The 27,638-nt window shown below is 42.7% G+C and overlaps 1 protein-coding gene across 1 annotated transcript in view; it reads left to right on the top strand.

The window, feature by feature from the left end:
• LOC124805687 (venom carboxylesterase-6-like) overlaps positions 1-26,863 on the top strand; it is a 116,691-nt gene extending 89,828 nt beyond the window's left edge. Inside the window, exons 7-10 of the mRNA XM_047266256.1 lie at positions 3,659-3,840; positions 15,014-15,146; positions 20,808-20,937; positions 26,716-26,863. Of these exons, the coding sequence (XP_047122212.1) occupies positions 3,659-3,840; positions 15,014-15,146; positions 20,808-20,937; positions 26,716-26,863 (593 nt within the window). The remainder of the gene's footprint in view (positions 1-3,658; positions 3,841-15,013; positions 15,147-20,807; positions 20,938-26,715) is intronic.
• The last annotated feature ends 775 nt before the right edge of the window (positions 26,864-27,638 follow it).

The raw sequence follows: 27,638 nt of genomic DNA, 5'->3' as shown, positions 1-27,638 counted from the left end.
AACATATTTTGGATGAGGCAGATAGCATCATTCCGGCTGGACAATCAGATTCTGACAGCGAATTATCTTTTCTAGATGATACTAGTTATGATGATGTGAGGGGATGTCACTCAGATGACGAAGAAGAGACGAGTGGGCACGCTGAGGCAGTATGACGATTCGGTACTACCCTGTAGATGCGTCAGACAGTCCGAGAAAAAAATTTTGTGGGCCGCCGTCACTTGGGTCAGACTGTGAGAGTCTCATAGAAGCACGCGGATGTGAAATGTTTGATCGGGAACATGCAGGATCACGAGAGGGGGGGACTCTCGCTTGTCAGTTTAGATGGAGGCACAGAAAGATGAGTAATGAGGTTCTGTGCATACTCGATTTAAGAAAGTTGAAGCAAGACGGAGAGGCAAATGCGAAACGTTTACAGGGGGAAATCGATAAGACACGGAAACAGATAGAGAAGGAAAGCAAATTTGATAGCTGGACAACCAGATGATGGTTTTCCACGCTGAATTAAAAAAGTAAATCTTTGAGGCGAAGAAAGAGGCGAAGGATGCGATAGTTACCACAAGGAGTGCTACCATTGTTTCAACGATGTCAGTTCCCACATCTCTTTTGTTCACCTCATAATATTTCAATAACTGATCGTGACTAACGGTAGCATTTCGATATTCAGAGTGTAGAGCTCGATACACGCTATGAACGAGTGAGTGTTCGAGAGAAGTGACTTCGTTTGTATGTCTACACTTGACGTTTAAATTAGTTAATATGCATCTAAACTCTTCAATGTTGACGTCTTGCAAGCCAGGTCCACTATGCAGTGACAAAGTATTTTGATTCTTTCACTCAATCGTATATTGTATGCAGTCATATCGTTATATAATGCTTAATAAGAAAACAGTTAGTTAGATTATTTGGATAAAAACGTATGGGGCCTGAAGATGGCAAAATGATTTGCCGAAACTGGATGCTTTCAGAATAAAATGAAATATCGTAAATATACAACTGTTGATGAAGTTTATTGACATTGAAAAGTACATACCAGCCGATCAGCAGATGTCCCCTGGCCGTGATGGACAAACAGAGACTGACAAGTTTGGTTGTACAAGATTTTGCCACTTTCTTAAAGCTCATAGCTTGACTACACACAAGTGAAGCAATAATTTATATACCGATTGGAATTCACGTTATCCAGTGTTTTATGGCGCTATACGATAAGTTTGATTATTTGGATAAAAGCGTATGGGGCCTGAAAATGGCAAAATGAATTGCCGAAACTGGTTGCTTTCTTAATAAAATAAAATATCGTAAAGTATACGGCTGTTGTTGGATTTATTGACATTGAAAACACTTGTCAGTGCTCTGTGTTTTTTTTATGTAAGGGTTCATTTCTATTCAAAAGTTTTCAAAGGCGCTAGCCGCATTTGGGCATGGAAATGAATCAGTGGTAACAAGTGTAAATTTGTGCCAAACCGGGACTCGAACCTTGGTCTCCCACTTAACGTGAATGGTCCCCTTAACCGCCTTGGCCACATGAGAACGCTTTCCATCCGACCCAAATTCCCACCCAGTTGCACTCTACTAGCGTAGCGTCACATACCCTTGAACACTTACACGTCTTTATATATATATATTATGAAAAGGATAGTTGCTTCTCACCATACAGCGGACATGCTGTGTCGCAGATAGGCACAGCAAAAAGACTGTCGGAAATAAGCTTTTGGCCAACAAGGCCTTTGTCGAAAGTAGGCGACATATTACAATCTCTGCCAGCTGAAGTCAACCGGATTCAGCTGCCAGAGGCTGTGAGTGTGTTTGTGTGTGTGTGTGTGTGTGTGTATGTGTGTGTGTGTGAGAGAGAGAGAGAGAAACAGAGAGAGAGAGAGAGTCGTCTATTTTCCACAAACACCTTGTTGGCTGAAAGATCACTTTCTGACAGTCTTTTTGTTTGTTATGCCTATCTGCGACTCAGCATCTCCGCTAGACAGTGATAGCAGCTATTCTTTTCAAGATACTGTTACACTGCACCCTGGATTTTCTATTGCTTTATATAGGGTGGCGCATGAAATGTGTTACCGACTGTTTCTTTCACAATTTACGAAGCACATTAGATATCCCGCTGGGATCTCTACAGCAGTACCAGCAGAGCTTGGAAAAACAAATGAGTTACGAAATGACGTGTAATTCACGATACTGCAGCTAGGAGACTAGTAAGCAGCAATGGCTGACAATGGAAGACTGACGACACAGCAACGATCTGCAAATGTGTAACTTTTTCATGAAACGAAAAACATTGCTGTGACTCAGAGGCGCTTTCGACAACAGTTTAACACACGATGGCTTCCTTGCAAGAAGACCATCCACAGGTTGTACGATAAATTTGTACAGGAAGCGAAGCAACCATGGCCTAAGCCTGTTTGTTCGCCGGAGAATATTGAAGCGGTACGAGTTGCTGTACAGAGAAGTCCCGGGAAATCGTGTAGAAAGGCAGCAGTGCAATTGCTCCGTTCAAAGCATTCTTAAAAGTGACCTCCATATGTAGCCATAGAAAATGACCTGTGCACAGAAACTCACTGAAGAACACAAGCAGCAGAGACTACTGTTTGCTCAGTGGGCGGAGGATAGAGAAGAAACTCTCAACAACGTTTGGTTTTCAGACGAGGCGCATTTTCATTTAGACGGTGTGGTTAACAAACAAAATGTACACTTTTAGGCCATTGAAAACCAACAAGTACTTCATGAACGACAACATTATGCTCCGAGGATTACAGCGTGGGCAGCAATTTCCAGTCACGGACTTATTGGACCCTTTTTCTTTGAAGAAACTGTGAACAGCGAGCGTTATTTGAGCATGCTGCACAATAGCTTCATTCCACAGCTTCTTGCTACTGCCTTGCCCTTCAACACACAGTGGTTCATGCAAGATGGAGCAAGGCCACATACTGCAAACACTGTGTTGGAGCTTTTACACGAGAATTTCGACATGCGGATCATTTCACTCAGGTTTCCAAGTCGCTTCAATGACGGACAAAATTGCCCCCCCCCCCCCCCCCAATAGTCCAGACCTCAATCCATGTGACTTTTTTCCGAAAGGTCCACCTGATTTAATGGAGCTCAGAAGACTTATTCTTCAAGCTTGCAGCGAAATTACGGAAGACATGTGCCGTAGGGTAATCACTAACTTCAGTGTTCGTTTGAAGGAAGTTAGGAAACGAAATGGTGGACATATTGAGCATGTGCTGAGTTAGAACAAATCTCCATGGACGACTCTTCATTGTAGTATATGTTCCTTTCAGACTGTATTGACAATAAAGTTTATATTCAAAAACCAAATGGTAACACATCGCCACCCTGTATATACATATATGCCTGAAAGAAAGGACACAACATATATGTATACATCATTTCCTTTAAATTCTTCATCCTGTAAGTTGTCGTGACATGATACATCACTTCTTTATGAACGACTGAATAGCGATATCGGCTTTTTGGAATGCTTCCCTGACATTAGATCACTTATTCTGGATGGTCGTGGTTGCTACCCACTTCTCTTCTGCTCCAGTGATCACACAGCCAATTCCAACTGCTCTTGCACTGCTCGCTCTATGTTTACGCGTTTGCTAGAAATTAGTCTTCTAGAGAAATTGATAAATATTTTTTCCCACAGAGAAGCTGTACCTCTCTGACCCGGCAGCAGTGCAGGAGCTCAGCGACAACTTCGTGCTAGCCGTGTCTCCAATCCTGCACCTGCCGACGGCCGAAGAGCGCGAGGAGGCGGCACTCAAGATGCGGGACTTTTACTTTGGTCACGAGAACATCACCATCGACGATGCCCAAGCCATCACTGATGTAAGTTTGAACAACACAACAGAAGTGTCTTTGGAAGAACTGCTTCTTGTGAATTGCATTATTTTTGTTATCAGTCTTCTGAACACAGCGAATTCTTGAGGTAACCGAATCTTGAAAACAGGATCAGGGACAACAACAGAGCATTTTATCGAATCCCCTCCCCTGTCTAGACCCATCCTTGAATATAACCAAAAGTTGTGGTGCTGATTTAAAATGTCGTAAAATATTGTATTAACAACATATGCAAGAGCGCAGCCTGGCCGTAATCAATCTAAAATTACTCTGGTTGTCTGGAGTAGCCAGGTTGGGTCTCTACAGTGACTCCAGCTCATGCCTCGTGTGGATCCCAAACGTCCTTGTCGCTCGTGGATGATATGAGAAAAGGTGTTCCATAGATGGACGATCAATAATACGGCGTGCTGGTGAATGGGGAACAGTTTGATGCACCTTTACAAGCTGCCATTGGATAATGAGTGGCGGTTCCCCAGCTTCAGCACAAACTGGATATGGGGCTGGTCCTGCAGTGGCCAGCTTGATACCCTTATGATGGATAGCACCTGTGGTTTTCAGGTGAGAAAGCCTGGCTGACCCCAATGCTGTACACCCATAATTTACCCGTGATTGCACGAAAACACTGTAAAACGCGAGCAATCGCTCCTCGAGATCTATGGGTAAGGTACGTTGAGATATTCAGTGGTTTCTGGATTCTGCCTCCAGGTCCTTTATGTGTGGTAACCATGACAGTTTTAAATCAACAATGAGGCCCAGAAGCCTTAGCTACTCCATATACTGTAGAACTGTGTCCTTCATATGTAAGTCAAGTAAATTAAAAATATAACGAGAACGACGAAAATTAATGCAAAAGCTTATGTGCAGAAAATGTAAAACCTGTCTTTGCAGCCCACTCATTCAGTGTAAGTTATAACTGACGAGTCGCTGTCGCAGTGTTAGAAGAGGAACGAAAACCTGTATACTGAATCTTTTTGACTATGGTATATTTTATAAATATGGGTGAATATTATTATGGAATTGTAGAAATTTATGCTTCGGCTAGCCTAAATTTCGATAAATGTAACCTAATCTTATAGTATATTCATATATTCGCAATAGTTCACTAATTGAATGACCGTTAAGAAAATTTCTTCAAACTTAATGTATCCCAATTAAATTTTCTGTTCTAGTATTATTTAAATATACGTATGAGACTAGCTACTTTTAATACTTAAATATTCACACACAACTATTAGTACGTGGAATAATTAGAGGTGCCACTTCTTATCCTTAATTAAAAGTAAATGAATTAAATATTTCAGACACACGCCACTTTTTTTGACTTTATAATAAAAATTATTTTGATCAGAAAATGCACACAATACTATTGAACGCACAATATATCACTTCACTTCTTAATGTACGAGGTGCATTCAAGTTCTATGGCCTCCGATTTTTTTCTCCAGACTGGAAAGAGATAGAAACATGCGCATTGTTGTAAAATGAGGCTGCGTTCATTGTCAATACGTCCCAGAGATGGCAGCACCGTACGGCAGATGGAATTTTACCGCCAGCGGCGAGAATGAGAACTGTTTTAAATACTTAAAATGGCGACGTTTTCCTTACTTGAAAAGCGTGCAATCATTCGTTTTCTGTATTTGCGCGGTGTGAAACCAATTGAAAATCATCGACAGTTGAAGGAGACGTGTGGTGATGGAGTTATGGATGTATCGAAAGTGCGTTCGTGGGTGCGACAGTTTAATGAAGGCAGAACATCATGTCACAACAAACCGAAACAACCTCGGGCTCGCACAAGCCGGTCTGACAACATGATCGAGAATGTGGAGAGAATTGTTTTGGGGGATCGCCGAATGACTGTTGAACAGATCGCCTCCAGAGTTGGCATTTCTGTGGGTTCTGTGCGCACAATCCTGCATGACGACCTGAAAATGCGAAAAATGTCACCCAGATGAGTGCCACGAATGCTGACGGACGACCACATGGCTGCCCGTGTGGCATGTTGCCAAGCAATGTTGACGTGCAACGACAGCATGAATGGGACTTTCTTTTCGTTGGTTGTGACAATGGATGAGACGTGGATACCATTTTTCAATCCAGAAACAAAGCGCCAGTCAGCTCAATGGAAGCACACAGATTCACCGCCACCAAAAAAATTTCGGGTAACCGCCAGTGCTGAAAAAATGATGGTGTCCATGTTCTGGGACAGCGAGGGCGTAATCCTTACCAATTGCGTTCCAAAGGGCACCATGGTAACAGGTGCATCCTACGAAAATGTTTTGAAGAACAAATTCCTTCCTGCACTTCAACAAAAACGTCCGGGAAGGGCTGCGCGTGTGCTGTTTCACCAAGACAACGCACCCGCACATCGAGCTAACGTTACGCAACAGTTTCTTCGTGATAACAACTTTGAAGTGATTCCTCATGCTCCCTATTCACCTGACCTGGCTACTAGTGACTTTTGGCTTTTTCCAACAATGAAAGACACTCTCCGTGGCCGCACATTCACCAGCCGTGCTGCTATTGCCTCAGCGATTTTCCAGTGGTCAAAACAGACTCCTAAAGAAGCCTTCGCCTCTGCCATGGAATCATGGCGTCAGCGTTGTGAAAAATGTGTACGTCTGCAGGGCGATTACGTCGAGAAGTAACGCCAGTTTCATCGATTTCGGGTGAGTAGTTAATTAGAAAAAAATCGGAGGCCTTAGAACTAGAATGCACCTCGTATTTTACTCTTTTTACCTTTTTTGCTTGAACTGAAGATCAGTAGGCAAGCAGCGTGCTGAAAAACGGTAAATTTGTGTTTTTTGTAATCTCAGGGAAATTTCTGTCTTATCGCCTTGCGAGAAATTCAGAATAATTTGATTTATTCTCGTGAGTATCGCGTTGGCACCGTAATAAAAAAAGTATTAAAGAAATAGCTATAACATTTATAAATTGGAAATTTTGGGACTGCTATTACGAAATGAAAGTAGAAATGTTAATTTAAACAATTATTATTTAACGAAGTAAATAATTTGTACGGAAATCTAACATGTTGTGAATAATTCTCACAGATTTAAACATAACAAAGAATTGTGGCGTATCTCGGCGAAATACTTGGAAATTACAATAACCTTAGCTCAGCTCTGGAGCGAAAGAATAAAACATTCATAATGAGGTCATATTAGTACTCGCAATTGGCGATAATTATAGAATGATTAAATAAATTCCCAGCAGGAATACAAGTTTAGTTCATACGAACAAAATGGAAGAAAATAGGAGTCAGATCGCTTAAGATGCTGTCGGAAAGGCGCGCGATTAAAGAAGAGAAAGAAAAGACGAGCGTGAATTCTTATACAGAACAAAATACAGATGATGATGATACGCCGCTCTCATTATACTGGGCGTACATATTCGCTGACTTGCAGCGCAGTTCATTGACTCAGTGGTTAAATTATATCTTTAAACCTTAATACTTCGATAGAAAAAGAAAATAGTATGTTATTACATCGCGGACATGGCACAATATTGTATCTGCAAAATCCTTCATAAATAAGGAACACTGCACAGGTCTCCTTACTGCAAGCGTTCTATAGAGTGAACATTAATAAAACCGACAAACTGTAGGGGCAGATTGCCGACTGGAAATGGGGGGAAAAAGGTCCTATGAACATGCTGAAAATACTTCGTTACCGCGGTAGCATCATGTGCTGATGAATGACAGTTCCTCTGACCACGTGCCGCGTGTTCCTTGTGTGCTGCTGGCTGTGTGATTGACGCAGCGTACTGTGAGCAGCAGAATGATCCGTTATTCATATCGGGAACAAGCCGTCATGATGACTGTGTACGCCCAAGCAGATGGAAACTATCGACAGGCAGCATGTATACACCAAAACAAGTACACTCACAGTAAACAACCATATAACACAACATTTTAACCCCTTTTTGGTCCTTTGTGTGATCATGAGGCCTTTCAGTCAGACGAACGTGCGGGAGGCGATGGATTGTACCTACACCAGATTTGGAGGACCAGGTTCTACAGGATATTGAGACAATTCCCAGTACAAACTCCAGGCAAGTGGCCTGTCAACATGGCGAAAGCCAAAGTACAATTGTGTGCCCTGCTTGACAACTGCTACTATCCCTGTCACTTTGAACAACTGTTGTGACGTGGATGCGAAGCAGCTCTGTACTGTTTTCTGGGATGAATTTTTGTCGTTGCACGCACACCGTCCATTTCCGGAGACATGTTCAAAAGACGTCTTTTCTTCCATTCCTACTCAGGGATCCATCCCTGCACTTTGTCGGTTCTATTGATCTTCACTCTGTATAGTTTTATGGCTGTGGCAGAGAGTATAACACAACACTTCCCTGCGAAACTTCATCCACTTGCTGAAAACTATTTGACAACACGTCGCCAAGCCGGTACGCAAAAAATCGTTTTGGTAACAAGCACCAAATGAATATGGGTAGGTAACCACGGAAGTCCCAATGAGGAATCTGTGCTAGAATACTACACCTCCAAGTAGTATCATAAGTCTTATTGACGTCAAAAAAAAATCCCTGTACAATGCTGCCTGTGTAGAAAAGTGCCGGCACCGGTGGCCGAGCGGTTCTAGGCGCTTCAGTCCGGAACCGCGCGACTGCTACTGTCGCAGGTTCGAATCCAGCCTCGGGCATGGATGTGTGTGTGATGTTCTTAGGTTAATTAGGTTTAAGTAATTCTATGTTCTAGGGGACTGATGTCCTCATATGTTAAGTCCCATAATGCTCAGAGCCATTTGAACCATTTTGTAGAAGAGTCTCCTGGGTAGCCGCCTCTAACAGGATCAGGTTGCCGACAGTCGATCGACACCTCTTGAATCCACTCTGAGAGTGGCTAATCAGCTGTCTGATCTCAAGACCAGATGACGGTTGATCATACACTCCATGTTCTTTCCTATACTTAGAAAAATCAGTAGTGTTTGGAAACGTCCTTATCAAGACGAAACAAGCCCCTACAAAGGGGCAGTCGGTGCAAACGATGTGACATAGCCGGCCACTGTAGCCGAGAGGGTCTAGGCGCTTCAGTCCGGAACCGCGCTGCTGCTACGGTCGCTGGTTCGAATCCTGCCTGGGGCATGGCTGTGTGTGATGTCCTTAGGTTAGTTAGGTTTACATAGTTCTAAGTCTAGGGGACTGATGACCTCAGATGTTAGGTCCCATAGTGCTTAGAGCCATTTACACCATTTCGATGTGACAAAGGAGAAAGTGTACAAAAATAAAAAAGTGTCAGTAAGTGATGACAAATTGGTACTAACTGATCGATATACCCTACTGACTTCCAAAATATCTTAATAGCAAACACACAGAACAAATGCTTTTGGATTGGTACCCAAAATGACTATTACATTGTTGTTTAATCATCTCTTACGCCGCAAGGGGTAGCGGCGCGGTCTGAAGCGCCTTGTCACGGTCCGTGCGGCTCCCCCGTCGTATATTCAAGTCCTCCCTCGGGCATGGGTGTGTGTGTTGTTTATAGCGTAAGTTAGTTTAAGTAAGATTAAGTAGTTTGTAGGCTTAGGGGCCGATGACCTAAGCAGTTTGGTCCCATAAGACCTTACCACAAATTTCCAAATTTTTCATATCTTACAATAGCTGTGGAACAAAAATAATATTGAAATCAATGTCCTCGTTCAGTCACAGTTGTTGTTGCTTTCAGTTCAAAGATTAGTTCAATGAAGTTATCCACGTACCATGTTAGCTGCACAAAGAAAAGGTTTTGTACCATCCTCACGAGTTGCATAGTGTGTTGGGCTTTTTAATAGGCAACCTCTTTCTCAACAATCTTTTGTCCGCGGTACATCGCTCTGCACAGCCTTCTGGGTAAAGGAGTTACAAATGACCCTACATTCTCTGAGGAGCTCCATAGAGCTCTTTGTGCTTCAAATCGTGAACGAAACAGTGAGGCTTTTGTACACTGCACAGTGTGTTAACATGTCTTGAAGGCTTAAGAGTATTTCAAGTTTAACCTGTACCCTTATTGTCACTTTACGGCAAGGACTGTCAGCACGAGACGTTGCCAGCTAAATTGACGTACACTACATCGCCATCATCCGAGCAGTCAGCTTCAATCGTAAGACATAAACCACAAAGATCTGCCTAGTAATGGTCGCCAGCTGTGTACACCGGCCTCTACCCTGACGAGATTGCGGCAGACGTACTCATTGCCATTTTGGAAGCAACGGGGAGAACTATGCAGACACAGACAGCAGGTGCTCTCCTCTACACCACCTATTTTGTTTCTAGGCGTCCACTTCTAACAACATTACAAACCCTCCAGCACAGTAGTGAACAAAGAGGGTGGACAAGGGAACTCTTGGAAGAGGACCTGAGTCAGTGGCGTTGAATTCTCTTCACCGGCTTGTGCAGAATTTGTCCGATACCTTATGGTCGTTATAGAACAGTGTAGAGGAGGCCACGAACCAGTGTACGTCCTAGGCATGCTATCGCACGAGTTCAACAACGATGTGAGTCAGGTTTTGGGCTGATGCCATGTACAAACGTTGCACTCCTCTCACAGCTATCAAGGGAAATGTGCATACGGTATCCGGTCATTTTGTAAAATAACTGTCACTGAATAAATCTGATGTTTCGGCCACAGCTGCGGTGGCCTTCCTCTGGGTCTACTGAGCCGCCACACCCGGAAAATTGTTAGGTCAACTGACTACGGCTGTGGAAGCCTATGTGGCTGACGGCTGTGCAGTATCGGTGCAGAATACTACAATCTGTTGTCCAGCCCTACAGTCAACATTTCGGCGATGGGTTTCTTTCAAGACGATAATGGACCAGCACACGCCATTCCGAGGTTGAGAACACCTTCCTCCAGGAGACTGGAATCAACTGTATATAATGTTTTGTGGTATCCGCTATCATGAACCTGACTGAACATACTTCTGAAAAGTTGAAATTTGGAGTGCGTGGTCACAGTAGCCCTCCTCTCACAATGAATGATCTCATGACGACCGCTGCCACAGAGTGGGACAGCAACATCATGGCCACCTTGAGGACATCATACCAAGGGGGACGGGAGGAGGGGAGGGGGGGTGGGGAAGGAATATTCCAGTGCTCAGGGTGTGTCTAAATGGTACTGAATGTTACCCAGCAGCAGATCATAGATTACTTTTATAAGTATATTGGTGTTTTGCTTTTATGTCACAGTCTTTTTTAAGACATAAGTTAATTCTTTCGCGGTCATTCTTGTCTAGTGGGTAGAAGACTAGGTTCCTGCCCTGAAGGTCCCAGGTTCAATCCCAAACAGTGGTGGGAATTCCCCTCAATCCAGTCCCTCTGAAATGACCCAGAGCCAATTCAGCCTGCTATCAAATGAGTACCAGGGATTTTTCCTAGGGATACAAGGCGAGCGGGCGATAGGGTCGCTATTCTACTTGTGCCACAGTGAAGAAAAGCTGCACTCTACCTGCACTCTGGGCAATAACCCAGTCACGAACTACTACCAAGGACTTTACATTTCTTTTGTTACGGCGTAGAATACTAAGGGTTAGAAATTATAAAAAAATTATTATAACTGATTCACAAAGCTACAGGCAAACTCAAGTCATGTCAGAGACAGAGGTGGAAACGGGAAGCGAGTCATTATGTCGCAAGTGGGTCAGGTCGACGACACTGCGGAATAAGCATTCAGCAGAAAAGAGGACGGAAAACCAAAGGAAGAGAGACAAGCATGTTCGTTAGCCCGTAATGCATGTTGCAAAAAACTGTAACCGTTTTAAAAGCCTGTTAAGTGAATGTAGCAGAATAAGGAGGACACATTCAGTCATTACAAGCCATGCTTTTCGTCATAGCCTCAAGCTAGCACACCGTCTTCAGGCCACGAGTGGCCTACCGGGACTATCCGACCGCCGTGTCATCCTCAGAGGAGGATGCGGATAGGAGGGGCGTGGGGTCAGCACACCGCTCTCCCGGTCGTTATGACGGTATTCTTGACCGAAGCCGCTACTATTCGGTCAAGTAGCTCCTCAATTGGCATCACGAGGCTGAGTGCACCCCAAAAATGGCAACAGCGCATGGTGGCTGGACGGTCACCCATCCAAGTGCCGGCCACGCCCAACAGCGCTTAACTTCGGTGATCTCACGGGAACCGGTGTATCCACTGCGGCACATAGCCTCAAGCTAGCTCCCTTTAAATTCTCCAGCTCTCCAGCTGTTGTCATGAGTCGATCACTGAGACTGATGGCATTCACAGCAACAGCATTTGATTCCATGATTTCGATACTGAAGTGAATCTAGATTCCATCAAGTGAATCTAGATGCTCCAGCACAGTCTGTGAACTAGCCAGAGATGTACTCAAGATGATGGTCTTCACCGGATGATATTCATGCTGCTCGCCGTCTACCATCTTCTGATGGAGAAGCTGACAGTCTTCCGACAACACCACATCACAGAATGCTGCAGGTACTAGACTTCAATTCGGAAGCCAGCAACAAGGCCTCTTGGGGTCCTCATCAAAGAGTGCTGCAGGTACCGGACTTCAATGGAGTGTAGAGGAAAGGTGCCTATTATGCGATAGTTCCCTAATATGAGACACCCCAACTGTGCTCATGTTAGGGGTTGCACTCTGGTGGAGAGTTTCTTAAACACGTCTATTGCGTGTCAGACGACGACACAGCGTGTAGGACGCCATAGTTGAGCCGGACACAGTACGTAGAGGTTGATACAAAATTTGTTGTGTTTGGAGTTTTTGCGACATCGGTGTTGAGACAATATTTCAGCTTAAAGGTGAAAGGATATTACTGTACGCATTTGTTGTTGTGATTTGTAATGGTATTACCTATAATTATTGGCAATTAGGTTCATTTTCCAACGAACGTTGTTAGCAAGTGCGTTATTCTTTGTGTAAGATGGCGAAATTCCTAATGTGCGATAGTATGGGGATCCAAATACGCGACAGTGTCGCATATTACGATACCTATCGCATATTGGGGGAACTCGTTCTCTCACGATTTTTTATATGTAATTTACGCAATACTTTCATGAGATAACAATATTTCATCATTTTTGTAGTAAAATTTTGGCAACCGCGTTTATTTTAATTCGATTAAATTATCATAAACAGGGATTACTTTGACTAGTCTTATGATCAGAAATTGGAATGTTTTCTGGAACTTGATGGACGGTGCACCTGCAGGATCAATATCAGCTTGTCATCCAAGTGGTTGGATACAAACTCACATTTTTTACTCAGTGGTTTGGTCATTTTGTGAGTCATGTAAAGCCATCTTCAAATGACCCTGTCATTTTGATTCTTGATGGGCATTATTCCCCCACAAAGAATCTTGATGTGTTAGATAAAGCACGTTAAAACAATGTTCATATTGTGTGTTTGCCACCTCACTCAACGCATAAAATGCAGCCACTTGACGTCGGATTTAAGGGGCCTTTGAAAACCTACAATGCCCAAGAGATAGAAACGTGGTTGGCAAGTAACCCAGGTCGTGTTATCACCCCATTATTAATAGCCAAGTTATTTGGGGCAGCTTACAACCGAGCAGCAACAATGGAAGCATCTGTGAATGCCTTCAGAAAAACAGGTCTCATCCCATGCAACAGAAACATCTTTAGGGAACATGAATTTTCAATTCATCGCCATGCTAACACTCTTCAAGAAAGAGGTGCCAAAAACGAAAATGAAACTACTGATGGTGATGGTCAAGCTGTCAGCACAGCAGACATCAGACCTCTACCACACATCGCAAAACCACCTGGAGTTAGTCAAATAGGTCAGACATCGCGTTCGTGCTCTGCTGCGTTACTAACTTCAACTCCTTATGTGAAGCAACTGCAAGAATCTAAACAGAAGAAATCAGAGGCTGAAGCTAAGAAAGCAGCGAGAAAGTTATTTGGGTAGAAGAGTGGAAAATCTTCCAATCGGAGACCTAAAGCAGAAGAATCGTCTAGTGACTCGGCATCCGATGTCCATCTTGATGACAGTGGGGATTCAGACAGCAGTGATGACGATGACGCGGAGTGTCTGTTCTGTACTGGGCGCTTTTCTGAAGGCAAACACGGGGAGGAATGGGCACAGTGCACGGAATGTTATCGCTGGGCTCATGAAGATTGCGGTGTCACAGAAGACAATTTTGTTTGCCCCGGCTGTCGTAAATATACACCTAAGTAGTGTGAAATGAGTGAAGGATAACAGAAATGAATGAACATGTAAAAATTGTATATTCATATGTCATTATTATGTAATAAAATAATTAAAACAAAATATTATTACTGTCTCATATTAGGAAACCTTGATCTCATCTCTACGAAATGCCTTGTTTGTGAAGATTTAATAACTACTCTGAAAGATTGTTTATTACTGCAAATACGATAATTGTACGATAAAATTAAATGATGCAAGATCTTATTACCATCATAAAAAATACAATTGCACTTACTTTTAGGTCTTTCAAATGGGTTTACAAAAGTGTGTCTCATATTAGGCACCTTTCCTCTACGTTCCTGTTCAACGCTCAGATGCCTTTGGGTGTTGAAATCTACCAGGGGTAGGGAGGAGATCAACTGACCCTACGACTATCGACATCAAGTACATCGCAGATGATCATCAAGCGTCATCGTAGAACTCGGAGTGGGACTAAGCACACTCTGCAGCCTGCTCGAGAACCACTTCGCTCTGGGCAGCCGCCGTCCCTCTCGCCGGCAACCGCCTGAGTCACAGGCATCACCTCCTGGTTGTCCAAACGCTGAGCTGACTCGACGGACGTCAGCTAGTAGCCAAAAAGTATCTGAACTAGGACCGGCCGAGACTGCTACAGAAGAACGACGACTTATAAACATTGTGAATAAATAACTGAACTCTAACAGTGTTTTACTGGCATCGTTGACGCTTCACAGGTTCCCAATAGCTTTCGTGACTTCAAGCACAGGTGCCTCCGTCCAACCCTCTGTTCTTTTTAAGTTAATTCTTTCATTCTCTGCCCCCCTTGAATCTCAGCCCACAAACGTTCATAAAAATGCGGGTGGTGAAAACTTCTTTTTGATCAGTTTAGACCTTGTATACTATACCATATGAATTATTCGGTTATTATCTAACAGGAAATGAGCAAGCAGTTTCTGCTATCTCTCTCGTGGCCTAACTATTTAGATTTGTGAAGTAATTTATTTTGTATGTTCCAGATGTGTACCGACATATACTGGGGCGAGCCAGCTGATGCCACCGTGAGGGCGGCATCCAACCATACCGACGCTGGGCCTATCTACTACCACCTGTTCGATTACCGAGGACCGGAGATAGGCAACGGCACGTACGGTATGTCTGTTATACAACAACTAACAACGAACAAGACGATTCAAAGTGACACTGTTCCCCTTCAACCCCTTCTCCTCTGTCATTAAGCACCTGCTCTCACTCTTTAGCCTTTGATTAAAAAGATTAAAAAATGCTTTGACAAGGATAAAAACTATTGTTTAATGAGTTGTTTAGCATGTGGTATTGAAATTGTAAGAATGGTGGAGCTGTGATAAGCTAAAAGACCCTGGTCCAGAAACTTCTGAGTCGAAAGTCACAAGCGGAATCGTTATGATAATTATGACAGTGCAATACATGAGCTGGTCGTGTTTTTGCTAAAATTTTAGGATAGGAAACTCTCAGAGGTGGGCTGCAAAATGCATGCATTCGTCCAGTAGAAGACACGTGTGTCACATTGTCCAGGATGGTTGGTTGGTTGGTTGGTTTGGGGGGAGGGGACCAAACAGCAAAGTCATCGGTCCCATCGGATCAGTGGAGGATGGGGAAGGAAGTCGGCTGTGCCCTTTCAGAGGAACCATCCCGGCATTTGTCTGAAGCGAATCAGGGAAATTACGGAAAACCTAAATCAGGATGGTCGGTCGCGGATTTGGCCGTCGTCCTCCCGAATGCGAGTCCAGTGTGCTAACCACTGTCAAGGATGAACAAGTACTCATAATTCTTAAGGTGTCCATTTTAGAGCACATGTTTAATAGACACTTTTTTCTCGTTTTGGTCCACACTACTTACTACCTCTGAAATTCGGTTATCCTACAATCTCTCAGTAAAGGAGATGTGTTTTCCAGTATCGAGGATGAGCAAGTGCTCATAGCTCGTAAGGTATCCATTTTAGGGCCCAAGTTTACTAGACTTTTTTTCTTGTTTTGGTGCACACTGACACTTTTGAAAGTTCCCTATCTCGTAATATTAGTAATAACAGACCGATCCGTGTATTCCACTGTGAAACATACCAGAAAGTTTTTCGCTTATAACTTTCGACCCCGTTGTTTCCACCACAGCCCCTTACCTCCAACTGGTACATTTACCCTTATCTATCATCCCTGAAAGTTTGTAATGTCAGCACGAAATCATCTTGTAGACAACATTGGAGAGGAAGTGCTATGAGGAAGGATGTGGGATGAATATTGTGAAGGGCCAAGAAACGGAATATACTTGAAATAAGTGGTTGTAGATCCGTCATAAGTTGCATTGAGAAGTAGCTCTTTTTATTTCTTGATGACGACTAGTTTCGGACACTTGTGTCCGTTTTCAAACCATTCATATCCTGCAGTGATGATCAAAGTGACATTATGGTAGACTCAAAAACAGTAAACAGATCACATAGGACGGTCCTCAGAAAACTCCTGGCAGAACAGAGCACGAAACATGTTGTGCCGGGGAGGGGGGGGGGGGAGGAGGGAGGGGGACAGGTGGGGAGGTGTACGATAAAAACACATCGGTATCGCATTGTTCTCGTCTCAAGGATATCAGTTACGGCGCTTCTGCTGTTTCTATGTGCTCTGCGAAGCGGGTTGCAGGTCGCGTCATCTGTCGTATTGTATTTCATATCATCTCGATGTGAACTGCTCCATACGGTTATTTTCGTTGACATTTTATTTCAGAATTTTCCGTAAATTTTTGGCATTTCCTAAACATAATTTTGCATAAAATTCCACTTGGGGCCGAACCACACAGTATCCCTGGTTTCGGTGTGGAGCAGCGGTGGAGTGGGTGGACTTCTGTGGCCTGTTGTGGGGTTGTGAACCACTGAGGGCTACAGCGGGACGAAGCATCTCCATCGTTTCTAGATCCCCGGTTCAATACATACATACAAACTGTAACCGCAAAAATAATTTCTTTACTCGAGAAGGATGGTGTAGCTTATGCTTAAAGTCACCTTATTGGATCTTTTTTGGGTTGTGGCAGGCGAACATCAGCTGTTTACAAATTATTATTACTGCTACCAGCCTTTTTTTTTTTGCCGGTAGGATTGGTGATTCTGTTATATCAGGTGGTTTGCAATTGTGGTGTATATGTTTTCAGTTTGCAGTGCTTTATGTGTTCAGAGTAATTATTCTAAAATTTATGTTCGTTTTCACACATACGCTAAATGACCGTTATGGTGGTTAAACCGACGTATGTCTGTTTCACTGAATTTAGTTGAAGTTGTGCAGAGTGTATCTAATTTTGCTTTCCAGTGTCAGCACGAACCATCTCGTGGATGTAATAGAAAGTTTCTCTCTTCATCTCATATACTCGTAAAACTCATCTGGTTAATCCTGTAACTGAGGAAAGAGTGTACAGTGCTCATCACTTTCTGCACGAGACACATATAGCTCATTAACATGCATTCAGCGTCTTCGTAATAGCAAAAGCCACAATCTAGCATTCGTCTTTAGTCACAGAGGCGTCCTGACACCCATCACGCCCCTTGAGTTTAAAATATTTTCTAGCGTCCTTAATAGAACCTAACTACCAAAAACTGACGTAGATCATTCGCACGAGTGATCAAACTGTCGTACGATGTTATCGGGCGACTTCTGGCGACGGTTTCTGGTATTCGTTGTCGGTACCACTATGAACGCGAAAGAAGTTTTGGTGCGGAGAGGGGGGGGGGGGGGGGGGACGCGGAGGTCCGTAGGTCCGTTCAACATTTGTGTGTCTCTACTTCTTGCAATCTCGTGGTAAAACAAAGTTGCGTTTGGGTGTACTTATAATTCGATACAGGACGAGCTGAGCTCTAAATATACAAAATAATTTACCAGGCAGAATGACAGACAAGAAAAGAAAAGTGACCTAGGAGACATAAGGAACCCCAGACTTTTCGACAGACGCAATGAAAGACAACTCACCTCACCTGGTCAAAAATGTAAAATAAATCTAATAAACGAGAGGAAAAAGCACAGCACTATTCACCTACAGCATTTATGTACTCTACCGCCAATGACTCGTTGACGACAAGCACGAGATACAAGATATCTTTTGGTGGCACCGCACGCCATAAAAAATGAACTTTTCAGGGCTTTTTGCATCCGAGTTCGGTTTCATCCATACCCACATTGAATCTGAATTCAGTACTGGAGCCGGCCGCAGTGTCCGAGCGGTTCTAGGCGCTTCAGTCTGGAACCGCGCGACCGCTACGGTCGCAGGTTCGAATCCTACCTCGGGCATGGATGTGTGTGATGTCCTTAGGTTAGTTAGGTGTAAGTAGTTCTAAGTTCTAGGGGACTGATGACCTCAGATGTTAAGTCCCATAGTGCTCAGAGCCATTTCAGTACTGGACGTCATTAGACGCTGTTTCGTAAATGCCCCTGCAAATCACCTCCAGCCGACGGAAATACATATAGTTTCAAAGGCAAGTGCAAAACACTCAAATGACTTAATCTTTAAAAGGTGAGAATAAATTAAATGTGAGTGGTGCTTGAGGCTCAAGTTACTTTTGTGTCTGAGTAACATGAGAAAAGTGTACAGCAACGCCTGATGTCAGAAGCACGTTGGGCACCATGCTTACGGAATAGGTAATGATACAGCACCAGACTCCCTCGTGAGACATGTAACTATCCTTGTTGATTTGTTCTACTCATCCATTCCATTTTCGTGTGTATTCGGTTGTTATTCCGGCGAGTGTATTATGATTTTCACCTATTCACTAGAAATCCTGTTCTCACTATATCTAACTTCAACCTATTCCTCGCTCCCCTTTAAATGTTTAACCTACCTACATGATTAAGGAATCGAACATCTAACATTCGGACCCATAGAATATCAGATTTGTTTTTCCTGGTGACATAATACAACCGAAACTGCACAATATGCCAAAATATTTGTTACCAACTTCCGATTTGAAATTTCGTAATTGATCACGTTGCCTTCAGTTTTCAGAAGAGCCCATTCTGTTCGTCCATCATGAGCTACCCAAAACGCATTTTTCCCAATAACGTCCACATCTACATCCATACTCCGCACTGCACCTTATGGCGTGTGGTGGAAGGAGCTTCTGAACCCATTCTCATTTCCTTCCATCTTCTTGCATTCGCAGTAGGCGCGTAGTAGTGACTGTCGCTAAACCTCCGTATGAGCTTTAATTTATCTGATTTTCTTGTCGTGGTTATTTCGTGAAACGTTTATAGGAGGAAATATGAGTAATATGTTACACTGTTCTTAATGGAACACGCTATCAGAATGTTTCAACAGGAAAACGCTCCATGATGCAAAACTCCTCTATTGTAACATCTGCTGCCGGCGTGTGCTGAGCATCTCTGACTAGGGGGCCTCGCCTATTCGTCATCACCGATTTCGTCCCAGTTTGTAGTATGCTAGCTTTTGGCCACGACTTCGTCCTCGTGGATATCGAACTCGCACGACTTTTGAAAAATCCTGAATGTTATTATCGGTGAGAAAAACGGATGTAAAAAAAATCGTGGTCAAGCTGCCAAAAGAACGCAACGGAGATTTTTGGTGTCAACTCGACAAACTTATCAACGATAATATTTACACCGATTCAAGAATGTATATGGGTAACGGGATTAAACTGTTAACATTATAATTATTATTGTTATTGTGATAAAACGTTCAAAATACTACTTTTTACGAACTCTATCATTTCTAACCTGGTTTATTTAGTATAGTTTTATAAAACTTCAGCTGTCCCGATTTTTTTTCTTCCAATATAATGAAATGATCCGTACACGAAACTGAGTCCATCCACATCCAGAAAAAATTTTGCCAATTTTACTCATTTTCACGGACAACTTACACTTGACCAATTATGGCAAAACTGTTTTCACTAAAAAGCGTCTAAAGGTTCCTAAGACAGCTTTCCTGCGTTTCCTATGGAGCCGGCCGGTGTAGTCGAGCGGTTCTAGGCGCTACAGTCTGGAACCGCGCGACCGCTACGGTCGCAGGTTCGAATCCTGCCTCGGGCATGGGCGTGTGTGATGTCCTTTAGTTAGGTTTAAGTAGTTCTAAGTCTAGGGGACTGATGACCTCAGAAGTTAAGTCCCATAGTGCTCAGACCCATTTGAACCATCTCCTACGGATTCCGATTTCCCCGTACTGACACAGATAAAAAAAACACATTGTATGCATAGATAACACGGCCTCTAGGTGGCGTATCAAGATGAGACACGGGCCAGATTTTAAGGTACAACTCCAACAATGCAACTATGAAAACCACATCCAATTCGTGCAGTAGTTTCTGCGTAATTCGCTTAGAAACATAAGGACATACAGACAGACAGACAAACAAACAAAACTTCTAAAAATAATTGTTTAGCTTCTTTTACTGTTATAAAGATCCCTCGTATTAAGTGACTCCTATGTGCAGACGTGGGCCAGATACATTTGTATTAATGTAAGGATATAGATAATACGTCAGTTGTTGATCGACTCAAAAGTATATGATATTAAAGTTTAATGTCCGGGTCATTGATGTCATTAGAGACAGCGATATACTCCAGTTAGAGAGGCATGTGTCGTTGAAACTAGTTTTGACTTTAACAGATCTGTCTCAGTAGCCGCCGTAGCGGTTCAGACAGTGACGTAAAACCTGGTCAGGATGCCGAAACATAGTTTCTATGTTTACTTTCCTCTGAAAAGCCGAAATCGTATACACCTTATAATAGTTTATTTTTAAATTTAATTTTGGTGTAAGATTAAACCACAGCCAGACTTTCTGTTATGTAGGCACACGCCACGCCTCTCAAAGCAGCATGGTCTTCTACTCGCCTAGTGATGGCGTGCCGGACCCGAACACAACGTTTGGTCAGTTGAGACTGACCATGCTACGGCTGTGGAGCAACTTCATTAAGAACGGGTAAGTAGTGAACCAGTGCTATGTTTTTTTATACTACAACAGCTAATGTAGTTATTTCCTTTCTTCTTTTTCTACCAACGCATCAGTATCTCTCGGCCCTTGTAGTATAAAGAGCCCATAGGCAATAGATAAATCTGTTGAGGCACATGGAGCGACTAAAAAAGAAGACAATGGCCAGGCGATCTAAAACCACAACTAGTTCGCAATTGGCTGGCAGCACAGTTCGCATATAGCACAACTCTGAAATGAAAAACTGCAATTGCCGTGTGCGAACTTCGAGTAGAGGAAGTATTGTTTGTTGCACACGAGCATCTTTCGGTTACACCCGGCATGTGACTATAGATTCAAGTTCAGAGGAAGGTATGGATCACAGTTATTACACACGAATGAGAAAACGAAAATTCTGGATTCATCTATACATCCAAAGAAACTTAAACTGAAGATTGCATGTATCATACAAGGAACTGTAACAGAGTCGTCATTCATATCTTTTTATACGAGGGAGGATCGGAAAGAAACACACAATAACTTTCATCTTCTCAGGTATTTCAGCTGGAATACTGAAATTTCACGTCGATATAGTTTGAAGCCTGCGGCTATAGAAGGTCTTTTGTTTTCATGTGCAGCTTTAGTGAGAGAAGCCTGAACTACGAAGTAAACATGCCATTCCTGTGCAGCTTTAGCGAGAGAAGCCTGAACTACGAAGTAAACATGGCGCGCATGTTACTGTCGTCAACTTGTGAAGAGCAGTGAAGTGTAATTCCATATTTGTTGGCCAAAGGTCATAAACCGCGTGAAATTGACAGGGACATGCTTGGCGTGTATGGGGACGACTCTATGGAGCGTAGCAATGTCACCAGGTGGTGTGCAATCCTCCGAGAGGCCCTGTGAGCCACTAAGATTCGCCACGCTCCGGGCGGCCAGCAACAGCTGCAACCTCGCAGGATGTCGGAGCAATTGAGGCAGCAATTTTGAACGACCTTATCGCAGCAGTGCAACATTTACTATGGTACGGTGTACGGCAATGTTCATGACAGGTTGAAATATCGTAAAGTTAGTGCTTGCCAGGTGCCTACGAACCCAACACACAACCACAAGAGCCAGCGAATGATGACAATCTGGGTTCACTTGACGCGTTATGCTGCAGAAGGGCATGATTTTCTGGAAGGAATCTTCACTGTTGAAGGGTGGTGGGCATGCCACTACATCCCCCAAACCAAGCAGGCCCTTATGGAGTGGAAACATGCCGGTTACCCAATACGAAAAAAATTCACAGTTACTCAATTTGCTAGGAAGGTGGTTGCGACAGTGTTCTGGGATATGTATGGTCTGTTACTGATGGACTTTGCTGATACAGGACCACTGTGAATTCTGCAGCCTACTTTAAAACTTTGGTTTAGTTCCGCCGTACCCTTCGTGGCAAACGCCACAACAGTAATGTTGACAGTGTCAGACTTCTTCTTGAGAACGCTAGCACCCATGCTGCTGCTCCTGTTCGAGAGAAAATCGCCATATTTGGGTAGAGGTGTTTCATCATCCACCATACACTCCGGGCCTTGCACCGTCGGACTTTCATCTGTGTCGTCCCATGAGGAAATTACTGACCGGCAAATGCTTTGGGATAGATCTGGAAGTGAAATCAACAGTCTTTTAGATGGATATACTCCAATCAAACGGACTTTTACGAACGGAGCATATTGAAACTGGTACCACAATAGGAGAAACGTGTTGAGAACGTTGGTGACTATATAGAAAAGTAGGTACATGATGTGAGTTCATTTGTGATTTTTTTTTTTTTTTGTTACCTATGAAACTTTTTGGTAAGAAATTTGCTGAGCGTTGCTTTCCGATCTTCCCTCATAGAACGACTGATCAGTGCTGTAGTGATTTCGCGTAGTTGATTTCTTCCGCCATAGCACAGATAATATGCCGGCACACTACATACATTATACAGGCCACATGAAATTCTATTCCCTCTTCATACCACGTTTTCTCTGTCTAACCCTACTGCAGTAAGTTGTCTGGGAGCTCATAGGTGTATGAAATGGGATATTTTTCCGTTTCCTGTACAAAACTATGATAACTTGCTCGTTCACCTTCGAATGAAACCAATACAGAGCTGTGTTCGAAGAAACGACGCAACTGAGATCGCTTGGCAAACGCGGGCACCGAGTCACTGGCAACTTTGCAGTCGCGCCGTCTGCGGAGCCCTGTTTTAACAACATAGTAGCAACTTTATTAGGAATGAGTAAGTGGAGAACACTTGCTGTATTTGATGCACTGTAACGAGGACCGGTTTAAGGAGCAAGGGGCACAAGCTGCCGCTTGGGGTGCCAAGCCGAGATTTCTATACAGTACATATCATAATTGGTAGCGTCCGGTTGGGGATCGAAGCTGAGAGGGGAGCCAGGGCCGCCCAAGTGCTAGATCTGTGTACAGTGCGTATCACAATTTGTAGCGAAAACTGACACGAGTGAAAGCGTACGGCGCCAAATAATACGCCGCTTGTGCGGAACAATGTTCTCGAACTGAATACAACAGTTAACGTAGTTTTTGCAATCTGTTACCAACTCGGACGCCAGCAGTTTTCATTTCAGTCGCTCCAGTGTGCGAGGGGCCTTTTTAGACCACACACGATATCGCCTACAATCGGACGCCCGCTTTGATCCCCACGCGCAAGTCATTTACCAATCAATTTCGAACGTCACTGCCGTTGAATTCTGCTGTGGTAAATGAGCTGCTATGTTTACCAGCAGCAGCAGTTAATCTCTATGTGCCCATAAATGCTTGCAAAAATATAAGGAAATAAAAAAATTAACATTTCAACTTATTAAACTTGTTGTGAAACGGTTTTCTCGGAAACTGCAAGGTATGTCACAGAATATATTACATTTTTCATTGACATCAGGTATTCCCGTTTGTATCTCACGAATATAAAATCGTTACTATCTTTTTTAAGTTGTCAGTCTTGTAGTTTAAGTAAGTACACAGTTGGTTTTGCGATCTCGATACTGGTATGTCTACAGAAATGCTACCAAATATAGCACTACTGACTTCCACACTCTTGTAAATTGTGTGAAGGAGATTATAATGATATGAAATGACAAGGGGCTGCAGAACAGCTGTAGAATAGCTGAGACTTAAACGTTTAACTTAAAATGACCACCTAATAACACGGCACCTCATTCTGTATGCTTTAACACTGCGTCTAGTTGTTTCACAAATAAATCGAAATCACAAGATAGGGCCCTGTGTATACCACTACTGCTATCAACTTCCCATGAATTGTACTTCTGCAACACAAGTAAATGATAATCAATGCAAAATCTGAAGGTGTCATTGTTTTTATATTTGTATTTCTTCGTAATATACGCAGCAGAGGTAAATGCTGATCCATGAAAAGTCTAAAGGTGTAATTGTTTTTATGTTTGTATTTCTTCTTAATTCAAGTGGAAACTCCGGCTTCAACTTCATATTTCAGAATGGTTTGTACTCCCTGAAAAACTATGGAGTATAATGTAAAGTACCTACTCTCTGTGAGCATAGCGAAATCAAAGAAGACTACACCGTCACGCTTAAGAACTAGACAAATGAAATGCAGCTAGGAGACATATCGCCATAGATGGCCGATTTGTTGAATCTGATTCATCGGGGAATTAAGAGTGTTCAGCGATCAGCCGCAGCAATCTGCGGACAGAGCGACCTAAAAACGGTCAACAATGCTAAGAAACGGTGGCGTTCTCCAACCACGAAGTTACCCCATACTTTTCTATCAGCAGAATACCAAAAATTAGAAGGCATTTAATTTAGGCCATGCAGAAACTTCTCGGGAACAGAACGGTCAACATAAGCGTTAGCTATAGTACTTTATTCCTTTTTTTTTCTTATTCTTCTATTATATCATTAAAGCATCTTCAGGTATTGCAAAATGTCGCTACAATAGAGGCAATACATGTTCCTAATGCTTATATGGTTACTACAGTTTTCAATCGACGCAAGCAGCTTTGTTTCTTTATTCGTTTTCTCGGTTTATTTCTCATAATAGATGCGCTCAGATGATGGAAGTCAGGCGTTAAGAGAAGTCATAATTTACTCTGAACGCTTGATGGTGTTTAAACGAAAATTCTCTTTATTCTGGGAACAACGTAAAGTAGCTACACAGCGTTAATAATATGGAAATAAATCATTGAGGATAATCAAACCAAAGTAACTAAACCATCATGTGTTTCTGTTCGCGAAATGTCTTTATTTTCGAATTTTTGTGCGCCTCGTATTTACAACGATTCTCTTACAGTATACTCCTCGTTACCTATTTAATTTAATTCGCATTTTCAATTTTTCCTAGCCCGCTGTGGAATATTTCTTTTCTCAATACATCACACAAGTAATACTAAAGAATATGCAACTGTCACATTACAAACTGGAGTCCGAAAAGAGAAATCTAATTGTCATACTGCTATTACAATTCATACATACTATCAAATGCCAAAGTTTGCAGCATCAACAGTGAACAGAGAAGAATGTATGATTTTAACAGATAAATGAGTCGTTAGTGAATATGAACCGAGCAAACTTCGCAAAAAAATTCTGGAAGTATTGACAAACGCAGTTAACTGTTTTCTTTGCCGTAATATCAATAATATGGATCCTTACTTTTTATGAACGTTCTACCTAAAATAACTAATACTTGAGATCTAACCACCCTTTGTCAGAATGCAAAACACGGTTCTGGAAGCATTCCTTCCGTAAGCGACTGTAACAGCTTTAAAAGGCTTCTAATTCTGCAGTAACTTCAGTGGAATGCAAAAAGAGAACTAACTTGTTACAATGGTTGCTCCTCATATGTCTTCTCTAGTTTATTGTTAATGAGTCACCGGTACTAAATGACACTCCTCACTCGTCGAGAGCTGTGGGGGAAAAAAAACAGGGCTCCTCTCCCCCTGATAACAATGACTGTGGGTAGTGCTTTGAGGTTGTCATGTTTGGTGATTCTTTTGACAACACAGAATTTCTCGTCTCTTTCCATGTACAAGGAATTCATTCAAAACCCTGCAGCACTGAAATCAGGCAAGCGGTGTTTTCACATAGGAGTTAGACGATCCATGAAAAGAAATTCACAGTGTTTCCTGACTGATTTTCCGATCATTCTGATTTCGCGACACTCCGATTGGCACTTACCTCTACAGCTGGGAAATTATTAGAGGGCAGACAGGGGAGCAATACCAGAAAAAAAGCTGGATTTGAGTTTCGGGCGTCAGTTACACTAATTTTCATTCTCTTTCATATTTTAGTGAAAACTTTGAATGAGAGAAGCTTCTATGAAGGAATAAGCGGTGTGAAAAATGACTTACAAACCAAATTGATACTTTCTGGCAAACTCAAGAAATGGTTGTTAATATAGTGCACAGATATAGTGGCCTACCACCCCGTCCTACAAACCAACGCACAGTATGCCCCTTGATGCGAGCAGGGCAGATTCACGTATAGTTCATTGCGTCAGGTCTCCAGATGAAGTGTACGATCTTCCAATAATAGGTTAATCACGCAATGTATATTCCTCCATCACAATGCAGTCGCTACTCAACGATATACGACAAGTATGTAGAAGTAAATTTTCGTTTCAGCAGGTGATCAGACTACAGCATAGAAATGGAAGTGCAGTTATTATACTACTGACACACAGCCAACTGCCACCACACACCTTCAGTAAATGTACTTGTACCAGCCCGCACAACACTCTTGAGCTATAAATGATTGTGACTTTTGTTTCTTTTACAGAACACCATCCCCGGAGGGTGAGGAGTTTATCTGGGAGCCTTTTGATAATACAAACCTTTACTACGTGCACATCACAGACACAGTCAATCTGGAGCAAGCCGTGTTCAAGGAACGCATGGAATTCTGGCAACAGAATATCCCACTCTGAAGTTTAAGTAATTGTTGATAACTGCAATTGCTGTGCATGACTACATTTGCGCACTGTTGTTCACTCTATGTGTCTATCCTCACAATTTACATAATGTACGAGCATTATTGATCTGTTAATTTGGACTTACGTAGTTCATGAGAAGAAAGAGTCCTGTACTGATTTCATACCTCAAAACAGAATACCTTATTGAATAAAGAAAAGAAGTAGAAAATTTTTGTATTATCTTTCTGAGTAAAAACTACTGACACAATGTACATCTGAACTAGTCAGCTATAAAACAGAGATTACGGCATACTAGGTGTAAAACAAAGCATAGGCCTATAGCTAGAGAGATGCTCAATGAAACACGTTTAGCTGTCAAGAGAGTAATGCCTGAAGCTTTCAATGACGAGCGAAGTAGAATATTGTCAAATGATGGCACCAAAGTTAGCATCCAGTCCGAATCGAATGAGGCAGGAACTGAAACTGAGAATAGGAAAGCAAAAGCTGAAATGTTAAAGTATGTTTCCAAATGTTCCTTTACAAAAGGAAACATATGAGAACTGCCCCAATTCAACCCTCCTACCACTGAAAAGAAGAGTGAAATAAGTGATAGTGTCAATGGCGTTGAGAAACAGATGAAACCGTTAAGACTGAACAAAGTTCCAGGGCCCGATGAAATCCCAGTCAGATTCTATACTGAATTTGCGGCTATTTTCCCCGCTTCTAACTATAATCTGTTTTTAATGCGATTTTGTCTGTTTTAATTATTCGGGAGTTGACCGTGTGGTTT

This window comes from Schistocerca piceifrons, chromosome 7 (assembly GCF_021461385.2).
Source record: "Schistocerca piceifrons isolate TAMUIC-IGC-003096 chromosome 7, iqSchPice1.1, whole genome shotgun sequence".
NCBI lineage: Eukaryota > Metazoa > Arthropoda > Insecta > Orthoptera > Acrididae > Schistocerca > Schistocerca piceifrons.
The sequence above is the reverse complement of the archived record's forward strand: the minus strand, read 5'-3'. Positions and strand labels throughout refer to the sequence as shown.